This window comes from Fistularia commersonii, chromosome 22 (assembly GCF_037954325.1).
Source record: "Fistularia commersonii isolate RoL2024-O1a breed Wild chromosome 22, RoL_Fcom_v1.0, whole genome shotgun sequence".
NCBI lineage: Eukaryota > Metazoa > Chordata > Actinopteri > Syngnathiformes > Fistulariidae > Fistularia > Fistularia commersonii.
Window position 1 is genome coordinate 205879 of NC_141305.1, and position 11622 is coordinate 217500.

Here is an 11622-nt window from a genome sequence, read left to right on the forward strand (position 1 = left end):
CGCGTGACGACAAAGCCAAACACGGAAGTGGAGCGCGGCTCTTCCCGCGCAGCCCGGCCGGAGCAGCACGTGTCCCGCCCGAGTTCGGCGGCAGCGGGACCGGAACCGGAACCGGTGAGTGACCACACATAGACGGGTTCGGCTTCGGAGCTCGACAAGTCACATCCGCTTCCGCCCAGAACACGAAGCCGCCACGGACGCACCGCGAGCGCGGCGGCAACAGGCTTCGGTTCGGTTCAAAGGTCACCGCACGAACACAAATAGTGCGGGGACGGCGGAGGTTCGCCCGGTCCGCGGGTCCGGCCGCCCGGGTCGGACCGTCTGCTCGGTACCGGAGCATTAAATGTGAAGCCCGCACGGCGGAGGTCCCGGCCGGCGGGTGAGCTGCTGCTCGGCAGGAGAACATCTGGTGGTCCAGATGTTCCAGGAGGACACCGAGGAATCCCGGGAGTTTCCCGGCCGAACCGCACTGAAGCGATAGGAGACGGGCGGGTCGTGAGTCCGGCCGGTACCGCCCAGACGTGCCGGTCGAAGCGGGAACCGTCGCGGATGCACCGGACGGAGCCTGACGGTTCATCTCCGATCTTTCTGTCCCGCAGAAGATGAATGAGGAGAGTCCGAGTGAGGGGGGGCAGGTCCCGTCCACCTCCCAGACCCAGTCCACCCAGTCCCCGTCCCAGGTCCGGTCCCAATCCCAGTCGCAGTCCAAGTCCAGCTCCAGTTCGTCCAGCGGTCCGGCCAGCCAGTCGTCCAGCGGCTCTGGGACGCTGAGCAGCGTGGACACGCTGCCCGTCACCCTGCCGTCCGTCCCCGAGGAGGCCGAGGAGCCCGAGGAGCCCCGGCCCTGGGGACGCCTGCTGCCCATGGCGGCGGCCTTCAGGGCCCACGGTGAGGGGGCCGAGTCCTCGGCGTGCGCGAGTTCCGGACCGAACGGACTCACAGAAATGTGTGTGTGTGTGTCGCAGACTGTGTGGAGGACTCGTACCTGTTTGGACGGGACCCAAAGTGTCAGTACGTCCTGGCTGATCCTGCTCATCCGAAGTCCAAGAAGTTCATGATTTACAGCAAGAAACACTTCAGGATCAGCAGAGTGAGAACCTTCTTCCACTGCTTCCCGTCTCCCGCTTCCTGTCCGCCGACCGTCCGTTTCCTGTCTCCACCGCAGGAGGGCAGCGAGGTCTTCGTCGAGGACTTGAGCAACAACGGGACCTTCGTTGACGGGATCCTCATCGGGAAGCAGAAGAAGCTCCCGCTGGTCAACAACGCCGTGCTGGCGCTGGCGCAGCAACACAACAAAGGTCAGAGCGCACGAGACGGGCGCGGCACCGCGTGGTTCCTCACGCGGTTCCTCACGCGGTTCCTCACGCGGTTCCTCATGCATCCCGGAGAACCCGGGAGAAGACCGAGCGGGTTTGCGGCGCCGGACGGCGAGGAGGGGGGGCGGACTGTCCTGGAAACCTTTGAGCTGCCCTCTGACGGGGGTCCTCCACACCCGTCAGGGACGCCAGCGTGAAGGTGGAGGACGCGTCCCGCTCCTCCAGTGACGGCCAGAACAAGAGGATCACAATGAATGAACCTCCATCTTCTGCTGTGACAGGAGGACCTCTGGGATTTACGTATTGTTGTTACTATTATGAATGTACGAGGTCTCGCCGAGGAGTCCAGATGTTCGGCCTGTCACATGACCAGGCTCTCTGTCCGCAGTCTTCGTCTTCATCGACCTGATCTCGGACAGCCAGTCCAGCCTCCCTCAGGAGCTTCGCGAAAAATACCTGCTGACTCGGCGGATCGGAGTGTGAGTGACCGCCGGCCTCTGTGATGTCACTTCCTGCCCCCGTTACCTGGCTGATGTGTGTGTGTGTGTGTGTGTGTGTGTGTGTGTGTGTGTGTGTGTGTGTGTGTGTGTGTGTGTGTGTGTGTGTGTGTTCCAGAGGGGTGTGTGGAGAGGTGAAGCTGGGCTTCGAGAGATCCACCTGTAGGAAGTTTGCTGTGAAGATAATCGACAAGAAGAACTTCAAGTCCGAAGGGGTGAGTGTCGTCCGCTCGGCCTACAAACATGGCCTCCGCCCATGTGACCGCGAGGCCCTGAAGGTCCGCCCCCATCTGCACCTCCAAGAGGTCGAGGCGTCGTCCTTGGAAACGAACATTCCCGGTTGGATTCCCGCCTCCTGCTTTGGTGTCCCGGCTGCTCGTCCTGGAACCCAAAGATGATTGATGAAGGATGAATGATTTATTTATTCCAGACGGCGACACGCAACGCTCAAACGGAGATCGAGATCCTGCGGCGGATCGACCACGTGAGTGGACCGACCGGCCTCACGAATCGGGGCGCGGGATGATGTCATTAACCCCGACTCCGCCCCCTCGTCCCCCCCAGCCCTGTCTGATCAGGACGGAGGACTTCTACCAGACAGAAGACAGTTACTTCATCGTCCTGGAGCTGTGAGTGTCCCCCCCGTCGCCATGGTAACGCTCCGTATTTGTCCCCGCCCCTCGCCGGTCAGGCGGGGGCGGGGCTAAGCGTCTGGGCGGGGTCTCTGGCAGGATGGAGGGCGGAGAACTCTTCCAGCGGGTGAAGAACCAGCAGCGGCTCGGAGAACCCGTGGCCAAGCTCTACTTCTACCAGATGCTCAGAGCCGTCCAGGTGAGTCCTCATCCTGTCGCCACGGAAACCACTCCAGAGGACGAGGAGTCACTCTGTGTGTGTGTGTGTGTGTGTGTGTGTGTGTGTGTGTGTGTGTGTGTGTGTGTGTGTGTGTGTGTGTGTGTGTGTGTGCGCGCGCACGCTCAGTATCTCCACAGTAAAGGCATCATCCACAGAGACCTGAAGCCAGAGAACGTCCTTCTGTCCTCGCAGGAGGACGTTTGTCTCATCAAGGTAACTTTTCTCTTCACGCCTGGAGTCCATAATGACCCCCCAGAAGATCTGAGACTACCTCAGAAGAAGCCCTGAGGGACGCCCTCACGGCCAGGTCTTAGGGAGGACATGTTTGAAGTGTGTGTGCGGTGCAGGTGACAGACTTCAACCAGTCTAGGATCCTGGAGGAGGGGGTCCTGATGAGGACCCTGTGTGGGACCCCGTCCTACCTGGCCCCCGAGGTCTTCACCCACGCCACCACCACGGGCTACAACCAGGCCGTGGACGCCTGGAGCCTCGGCGTGCTGCTGTTCGTCTGGTAGGCTCCCCCCCCCCTCCCCCCCGAAGCCCCACTCGGGGGGGCGGGGGGGGTCACGTGTCCTCCGGTCTTCCAGCCTGGGGGGCTACCCCCCCTTCCACGAGAACTTCGGCCGCCAGTCCATCACAGAGCAGATCATCAGAGGGGAGTTCACCATGGTGCCGTCCAAGTGGAGCCACGTCTCCTCCCACGGTGAGACACAACACACACACACACACACATGTCTGTGACCCCCCCATTGAATAATGTGTGTGTGTGTGTGTGTGTGTGTGTCAGCAAAGGACGTGGTCCGGAAGCTGCTGGTTGTGGATCCCAGTAAGAGGATGAGCATCGAGGAGGCCCTGCAGCACGTCTGGCTCCAGGTGACCTGCTGTCAGTCACTGTGATGTCACTGTGATGTCACTGTGACATCATGACCCTGGCAATCATCGTGTGTGTGTGTGTGTCCAGGACCCGGTCATGTTGGAGACGGCCCACAGACTCATGTCGTCCCCTGCTGACGGTGCAGCTGCCGGAGAAGGTTCTGGAGCTGGGGCCGCCGTCGTCACGGTAACCACACCTGCTTTTATTTGCTGTCCGTCGATGATGTAAGAGGAGCGTTCCGCAGCCTGACTCCGCCCCTTCCCGCAGGAGGCTGAGCCGGCGCCGTCGGGCAGGAAGCGTCCACGGGACGACGGAGACGCCGCCGGGCGTCCGGCCAAGCAGGCCCCGCCCCCTGTCCTCTAGACCAATCGCTGCTCACTGACACCTGAAAGACTTGAACTGCTGAAATAACCTTTTGTACTTTTTGTTACTTCGGGTCTCCGTCTGAGACCTTTCCTAATAAAAGGCACCGTCGCCCCCGCCGACGAATAAAGTTTTTTAATATGGACTTGAAGCGGCTTCTGATCGGTCCGTCTGGGACGGCCTCGCCGATCAATAACGGGGAAAGACGATCACTTGGTCAACCTGATGCTTTTAATCGGCGGGCGCCGAAAGGCCGAAGGCTCCGCCCCTCCCTCCCCGCGAGGCAGCGCTCGGTCGGGGGTCCGTTACCCCGGCGACCGTCACAGCTTGGCGCGGCGGCGGTCCCTGATGGCGTACAGGACCCGGTGGACCTGATGGAAGGCGTCTCCCAGCGCCGCCTGGACCCGGGTCCTCCAGCGCCGCAGCAGAGGCCGGTCCCGCAGGACGTCCCGCCCGCCGCCTAAGGGCTGCACACAGACGCGCCTCAGACCGCGGCCTCGCGGCGCCAAGGCCTGCGGTCTCGACCTCTGACCTGCATGAGCTCGCAGACGGCGAGCAGGTCGGCCACGGTGATGTCATCGCCGCACAGGAAGGCTCGCCTGCGCAGGAACATGGACTCCAGCTTGTCCAGCGTGGCGTCCAGCTGGGACAAAGCGGCGCTCAGCCGCTCCTCGTCCACGTCCGAGCCCGAGGCGGACGGCAGGAGGACCTGGAGACGGGCGGGGGGTCGATCAGGGGACGGCCGGGTGCGCGGCGGGTGCGCGGCGGGTGCACGGCGGGTGCACGGCGGCGGCGGCTCACCTCCAGGATGAAGACCTTGGCGGCGTGGGGCCGGATGTTGCTGTGATGCCACGCCGTGTACTCGTCCACTCGGGCCCGGCTCTCCGGTTGCCGTGGATACCAGTGATCTGGCACGTTGTACTTTGTGACAAGGTACTTGAGAATAGCGTCACTGACACACACACACACACACACACACACACACACACACACACACACACACACACACCTGATGAGTTTTACTAAGTAAACCATCAAATCCAGAAATGAACGCATTAAAAGCACGATTAAACATGAAGCCTTGACAGCCACACCAGTACAAACACGCTGCGTGCGTGTACGCGCACCTCTCGGTGAGCACGAAGCCCTGGTCCACCAGCACCGGGACCTTCTGCATGGGGTTGAGCCTGGAGAACTCCTCGGTCCGGTGCTCTCCTGCAGGGCACAACGAGCTCCTTGGTGCGGGACGACTTTCCACGGGAAGTCGCGTCCCCGCACCGGGTCTGGACCCAGAGGTCCCCCAGCGGATCTGGGTCCATGGTCCCGCACCGGGTCTGGACCCAGAGGTCCCCCAGCGGATCTGGGTCCAAGGTCCCGCAGCGGGTCGGCGGCCTCACCTTTCCTCAGGGCCAGGGTGCGGACGCGGTGCGGGATCCCGGCGCCGCTCAGCAGCAGCAGCACCGCCCGGCACGGCTGGGACAGCAGGTCCACGAACACCTCCGGGACCGGGACCGGGACCGGGACCGGGACCGACATGGTGACCGGACGGGAGCGGACGGGAGCGGATACTGAAGCGCTTCCTCTTCGTCGTGTGCTGCGCACGCTCCTGCCCGCGTGCGCCCCTGCCGGACGCTCGAGCTCATCGCGGGCGCGGAAAATAAATGCGTTTCCTCTGGGCGCGTGTGCGTGCGTGTGAGTAGCGAGGACGCGGAGATCCAAGATCCACGCACAGACTCCCGCGCTCTGTGTGTCTTCCGTGGCGCGTCACGAATGTTCGGTGTGTTTTAGGGGGGACGTGCGTGAGAGGCGCGACGAGTCCCGCTTTCCTCTGCAGCTGGAATGGAGGGGAAGGTGAGTTGTCGTGCACGAAGTGAGTTGTCTTGCACGAAGCAGCCGTGTGAGCGTCAGCGTGTCACCCCCCCCCCCCACTCCGAGGCTGCAAGGCCTTCTGGAAGCCGATGGACGTCCGAGCGGCTCCGAGAAGAAGAGAAGAAGAGAAGAAGAAGGTCGGGAAGCTTTTCTCTGGTTTCTCTTTTTTCTCTGGTTTCTCTTTTTTCTCTGGTTTCTCTTTTTTCTCTGGTTTCTCTGGTCTGGAGGAAAGGCTGGGTTTCTTCTGTCCACCTGCCGCTGCACATTCAGGACGGATGAACGGAGAACCAAAGGTCTCAGTTTGTCTGCAGGAAACGGACGAAGAAGCCGCCACAAGAAATGGACTTCGGAAGCAGAAGGCAGGACGAACTCATTTTATTTTGGAAAAATGCATATTAGTGTTTAAAGGATTTTAGTTTTAGTTTTTAAGTGGCCGCCTGTTTTTTCTTCCTGTGTTTTTTTGTGTTTCCCCGGCCAAACAGGCTATTTAGATTTGTGAATTAACTCATTTAACGCAGGGAATCTTCAATCTTTGTAGTTACTGCTAACAGTTAAACGATTCATATTTCATTGTATTTCTTATTCTTCCTCCTTCCTACTGTCGTCTATTACTGTTGTGTTTTTGCTTGAAACTCTGGCACAACAATTTCCTTCGGGATTAATAAAGTTGTTCTCATCTCATCTCATCTCATTTCTCTGACCCCTTCTACCGGTGGGTCAGAGGTCAGGGGGCGGGGTCAGGGATGGGGTCATGGGGTCAGGGGGTGGAGGTGGAGTTGTTGGAGGGCAGCTGGCTGTAGGTGTCGGTCCAGTAGGAGACGTAGTCCTGTCTCAGGTCGTAGCTGAAAGCAAAGACACGTGAGTCAGAACAACTATGGGATGTTCTACCACCTCCTACCACCTCCTAACACCTTCTACCTCCTTCTACCTCCTTCTAACACCTTCTACCTCCTTCTACCTCCTTCTAACACCTTCTACCACCTTCTACCACCTCCTACCACCTCCTACCTCCTTCCAACACCTTCTACCAACTTCTAACACCTTCTACCTCCTCCCACCACCTCCTACCACCTCCTACCACCTCCTACCTCCTTCTAACACCTTCTACCAACTTCTAACACCTTCTACCTCCTCCCACCACCTCCTACCACCTCCTACCACCTCCTACCTCCTTCCAACACCTTCTACCAACTTCTAACACCTTCTACCTCCTCCCATCACCTCCTACCACCTCCTACCACCTCCTACCTCCTTCTAACACCTTCTACCAACTTCTAACACCTTCTACCTCCTCCCACCACCTCCTACCACCTCCTACCACCTCCTACCTCCTTCTAACACCTTCTACCAACTTCTAACACCTTCTACCTCCTCCCACCACCTTCTACCACCTCCTACCACCTCCTACCACCTCCTACCTCCTTCTACCTCCTTCTAACACCTTCTAACACCTTCTGCCAGTTTTGAATGTCTCCATTTGGACAGCAGATCCCATGGCCTGCAGTGGATGCGACCTGTATCTGAGGACCTGGTTCAACCTGCACCTGGTCGAGATGCTGACGCAGGTGTTGGACCGTCGCCCGGTCACGGAGAACTCGTCTCCTCACGGACCCGGTCGGCGTCTTGTTGGGTTCAAGGTTCTGGTTGGATCCGTCCTCACCTGTGGACACGGAGACCCTCACCTGATGGAGGACTTGCCCATCTTGTTGTTGATCTGTATGAAGGCCCGACGGTCTTTGGTGAAGGCGGGCCAGACCACCGGGACCTTGTGGTCTCCGATACTGGGATCGCTGGGGAGGGAGACGGGACCGGATCGGACAAGATGAGCCCGGATCGGACCCGACCGGACCGGACCCGTTCCCGACCCGGACGTACCCGGTCTTGGCGAAGTTGGTCCAGTAGGCGATCATGTAGCCGGCCAGGGTTCGGTGTCGGGGCAGGTAGGCCAGGGGGGTGGAGAACGGCTTCCCGAACAGGTACTGCAGGTCTTCGGCGTGCTCCGCCCCGACCCATCTGGGGAACCCCGGGATCCTGGTCTTCATGTTGAACAGGAAGGAGAAAGTCCTGGCGCCGCTCTGGGACAAACTGTGGACATGGTTTTAAGTCCCGCTAGCAAACCTTAGCAAACCTGTTAGCGCCTCAGTATTGTTGGCTCCGCCCGGCCGGCGGCAGATCGCTGACGGCGTCACAAAACGAGGCGCTTGCGATTCTAACAACTGCTAGCATGACATGCTAACGGGCTCCCACTGCTTCTGTAAACTTGACTTCATCTCCCTTCGTGTGAAACCTCCTTCAGAAGCTCCTCCATCTTGGATCCGGACCTCTCGTCCCCGCGGGGGTTTGGGGCGGGACTGACCTGGCGCGGTCGGCGTGGAGCCGGAGGGCGATCTGCGTGGGCACCAAGAACAGGAAGTCCGTCTCGATGTCGGCCACCGTCTTCTTCACGGCGGCGGGGTCCGGCACCGACCCCCAGGGGGCGGAGTAGAGGCTGTACGCCGAGGAGACGGCGGCGGTCCCTTTCTCCTTCATCAGGCCCGACAGCAGACCCCGCACCTGCTCTCTGAGCGGGCGGGACAGCCGTGCGTCACCACGGCGACCACACCCAGCATCATGGTGGCGGCGGAAGGCGGGGGGGGAGGGGCTACTCACACGGTGGTGTCCACCTTCCTGCGATTGATAGAGGGAACGTCCACGCCGGCGAAGATGTGCCCGTCCATGTCGTTGATCCCGGCCATGTAGTCAAAGTGGGCGGCGTTGTGGAACAGCCGGCTGGGCTCCTCGGGCAGGAAGTCTCCATCGACCACGGGCGCCAGCTCCAGCAGGTCCACCACCACGCCTGGGACCGCACGCCACCGCGTTAACCCTCGCAGCCCCACGCGCCGCCCCAAGGCTCTCCCCTGCGCCGCCGGAGGGGGCGGAGCCGACACCGGGACCGGCCCGCGGCGAAGAAGGTCGGACCCGGAGCGTCCTCCAAAAGATCCGGGGGGAGAACGCGGAAGCGGCGCCGGGGCGTCGCAGGAAGTTACCTCCCAGAAGCTGCAGGAAGTCCACCTTCCCCGCCATGGTCAGGCCCACCGGGTCGCTCATCCTCAGGCACGTCAGCATGTCTTCTTCGTTGGTTTTGGCGCAGCCGGCCTTCCTGGCGACCTGAGGGCAGCGGCCGGCGTTACCGAGGCCCCTCCTGCCCGCGGACCCTCTGGATCACCGACCCCAGAACAAACATCACGCACCTTCTTGGTGAGAGCCAGGGGGTTCCTCTGCAGGGCCCAGGGGCTCAGGGCCACGCCCCCCTGGGACACCGCCCGGCGGAACAGGCCTCGGCTGTGGGGGGACAGGATCTGGGGGTACGGGGGGGGGGGGGGGGGGGGGGGGGGGGTCAGGGCTGCATCCACACATCACTGTCTCCATCCATCTCCTTGTGTTATCAGTACAAGCAGCTTCTTACCTCGATGAGAAGGTCAGGTGTTGATCTCAAGAGCTGAAATCATGTGACCAGGATTGAACCCTGACCCCTGATCACCACTAATGACCCCTGATCACCTCTGATCACCACTAATGACCCCTGATCACCTCTGATCACCACTAATGACCCCTGATCACCTCTGATGACCCCTAAGTACCCCGGTCCAGACAGGACAGTTGACCTCTGACCTGAAAGTTGACACTGGCGCTCCCGGCCGATTGTCCGAAGATGGTGATGTTGTCGGGGTTCCCCCCGAAGGCCCGGATGTTCCTGCGGACCCAGGAGATGGCGGCGTGCTGGTCCCACAGCCCGTAGTTCCCTGGGGTCAAAGGTCATGTGTGAGCCGGTCACCCGGTGACTGAAGTTCACATTATTCAGCCAGTTCCAGTATTTGCATCCGGCAGTTCTTCGGACGGAGAAGATTCTCCAGAACCCTCGGGTCTCTAGAGAATGTTGTGTGGCCCCTCTGGCCGCTGCCGTCCAGGGCGTGGGTGCTGTGCAGATGCTGTGCAGGTGCTGCGCAGGTGCTGTGCAGGTGTGAGCGGCTGATGACGCGTCCCGGCTTGACCCTCGGCCTCTTATCAGCTGAGCGCCAGCTGCCTGGGAACCCACGGCTAACAAACATCAAGGAGGTGCAACTCCCTCCGAGGCTCGCCGCTCGGCCAGCGGGCGGCGGGGGAGAGGATGGCGGCGGTTAAACTATCAACCCTGATGAACGCCGCTACCCGCCTCTTCAACCCAGGCGTGTGAAGCACACATCCTTCCCGCCAGCGGCCAACGCACTATTTATCAGCCGCCCTGCTCTCCAGACGCTCCGTTCATTCATTCATTCATTCATTCATTCATTCATGGAGTTTCCCGCTCAGCGGGTCACATGGGTGTGACCGCCGCACGGATCGCCGCTGTTCGTGAGATGCAACCTTGGCACACGTTCTCACATCGTTTACCTGCCCGTCCTGTTAACGCTGTTTACTGTGTATTCTTAGTTTTCTAGTTTTGATAACTTTTCTTGCACTGTGCACTTTCTCACTGTGGGACCATGAAAGCAATGATCCATTCTATGCTACGCTAGCTGTCTGCTAACAGTGGAGATCTTGAAGGATGACATCGGTGACATCTTGTCTCCGAGGTTCCCTTTCTGCCGCCTGCCTTTCACACAGAAGCCCAAAGCGTGAGGAGCATGGCAGAGCTTGGAGGAGCATGAAGGAGCATGGAGGAGCATGAAGGAGCATGAAGGAGCATGAAGGAGCATGGAGGAGCATGAAGGAGCATGAAGGAGCATGAAGGAGCATGGAGGAGCATGGAGGAGCATGAAGGAGCATGGAGGAGCATGGAGGAGCATGGAGGAGCATGAAGGAGCATGGAGGTGGCCCGACCTGGTAGCCGTCCGTCGCCAGTGCTCAGGAAGCCCAGCGTTCCAACGCGGTAGTTGACGGTGACCACGATGACGCCGCCTCTGTCCGCTATCTCCTTCCCGTCGTACAGCGACTCGCCCAACACCGCGATGTCATTGGACGCCCCCAGCAGGAAGGCACCGCCGAACAGGAAGACCATCACCGGCAAGTTGGAGGAAACTGCGGGGACAACAAGGGGGTGTCAGCCGCCGATTGTCGGAGCCCCTCCTCCCCTGGTCACCGGGGGCGGCGTCACCACACCCGGCCTTTTCAAAGGCAGTGCCTTGGAACGTCACGGCGAGAACGCGTGGAGCAGCCGAGGAGAACGTACGCGAGCGTCCCTGCGGGACGAACAGGTTCAGGTACAGGCAGTCCTCGCTGCCGTGGGTTTTGTGCTGCAGCAGCGTCACCTGGAGGCAGCGCTCACGGTACTTGGTGGCCTTCAGGACCCCTGGGAAAAAACAGCGTCGGGTCAGTTCATCGATCACCTTCAGGTCATCTTTATCCATCCATCCGTTCAGACTCTCCAGGACCTTCTCTGGACTTGGGACCCGGCTCTCCTTCAGGTCTGAATAATTACACACTAATGACTTTAGTGTCATTGATTTAGACCTCAGACAGGACCTGGACTCTGACCCACACACACACACACACACACACTGTGTCAGCTGACCTACCGCTCCATCCCGGATGAGGTTTAGGTTTCTCCCACCGTCCGGGGACGTCAGCGAAGGGCACACCTTTGAACACGTCCACCCTCCTCAGCAGACCCATCCTGTAGCTCTCGCCCTCCACCAGCCCCCCCTCGGTCTGCACCACCCCGAGCTGCACACACACACACACACACACACACACACACCTGCTCACACTGGAAACCGATCACTGAATTGATCTGTTACGTCTTGATATTTTTTTTTATAAATTAGAGAAAATTCTCCGAGTTCTGTGTTTTTTTCATATCCCCTCTGAGTTGGATGCAACATTGAAACCCTGA

The 11622-nt window shown here is 60.1% G+C and overlaps 3 protein-coding genes across 4 annotated transcripts in view; 1 reads left to right on the forward strand and 2 right to left on the reverse strand.

The window, feature by feature from the left end:
• The first annotated feature begins 14 nt into the window (after positions 1-14).
• chek2 (checkpoint kinase 2) lies at positions 15-4022 on the forward strand. Of its 2 annotated transcripts, none has more exons than XM_086169385.1 (15): positions 15-114; positions 600-888; positions 966-1090; positions 1166-1298; positions 1705-1795; positions 1932-2028; positions 2244-2297; positions 2378-2442; positions 2545-2644; positions 2792-2878; positions 3031-3176; positions 3253-3368; positions 3453-3538; positions 3627-3725; positions 3807-4022. In XM_086169385.1, exons 2-15 carry the CDS (start codon positions 603-605, stop codon positions 3900-3902), a joined length of 1581 nt encoding a protein of 526 aa, XP_086025511.1. In that variant the 5' UTR covers positions 15-114; positions 600-602; the 3' UTR covers positions 3903-4022. The 2 variants fall into 2 exon arrangements, with proteins under 2 accessions (XP_086025511.1, XP_086025509.1); XM_086169383.1 differs by having other exon boundaries at positions 16-114; positions 3013-3176.
• A 93-nt stretch (positions 4023-4115) lies between these two features.
• gstt2 (glutathione S-transferase theta 2) lies at positions 4116-5511 on the reverse strand. Its single transcript, XM_086169387.1, has 5 exons — positions 5300-5511; positions 5030-5117; positions 4704-4854; positions 4435-4611; positions 4116-4369 (listed from the first exon to the last, which is right to left on the reverse strand). The coding sequence occupies exons 1-5, from the start codon at positions 5436-5438 to the stop codon at positions 4223-4225; spliced, it is 702 nt and encodes a 233-aa protein (XP_086025513.1). The 5' UTR covers positions 5439-5511; the 3' UTR covers positions 4116-4222.
• A 449-nt stretch (positions 5512-5960) lies between these two features.
• LOC147221157 (bile salt-activated lipase-like) overlaps positions 5961-11622 on the reverse strand; it is a 67746-nt gene continuing 62084 nt past the window's right edge. Inside the window, exons 3-13 of the mRNA XM_086169192.1 lie at positions 11306-11487; positions 10960-11079; positions 10611-10808; positions 9423-9553; positions 9002-9109; positions 8798-8918; positions 8421-8607; positions 8128-8331; positions 7647-7856; positions 7454-7561; positions 5961-6613 (exon numbers count right to left, since the gene is read on the reverse strand). Of these exons, the coding sequence (XP_086025318.1) occupies positions 6529-6613; positions 7454-7561; positions 7647-7856; positions 8128-8331; positions 8421-8607; positions 8798-8918; positions 9002-9109; positions 9423-9553; positions 10611-10808; positions 10960-11079; positions 11306-11487 (1654 nt within the window). The 3' untranslated portion in view covers positions 5961-6528. The remainder of the gene's footprint in view (positions 6614-7453; positions 7562-7646; positions 7857-8127; positions 8332-8420; positions 8608-8797; positions 8919-9001; positions 9110-9422; positions 9554-10610; positions 10809-10959; positions 11080-11305; positions 11488-11622) is intronic.

Coding starts and splice junctions, on each gene's coding strand:
- gstt2 (XM_086169387.1), bottom strand. CDS start 5,438: ATGTCGGTCCCGGTCCCGGTCCCGGTCCCGGTCCCGGAGGTGTTCGTG. Junction 5,118..5,299: donor CACCCTGGCCCTGAGGAAAG/GTGAGGCCGCCG, acceptor TGTGCCCTGCAG/GAGAGCACCGGACCGAGGAG. Junction 4,612..4,703: donor CCAAGGTCTTCATCCTGGAG/GTGAGCCGCCGC, acceptor GCCCGTCTCCAG/GTCCTCCTGCCGTCCGCCTC.
- chek2 (XM_086169383.1), top strand. CDS start 603: ATGAATGAGGAGAGTCCGAGTGAGGGGGGGCAGGTCCCGTCCACCTCC. Junction 1,299..1,704: donor GGCGCAGCAACACAACAAAG/GTCAGAGCGCAC, acceptor CTCTGTCCGCAG/TCTTCGTCTTCATCGACCTG. Junction 2,029..2,243: donor AGAACTTCAAGTCCGAAGGG/GTGAGTGTCGTC, acceptor TATTTATTCCAG/ACGGCGACACGCAACGCTCA.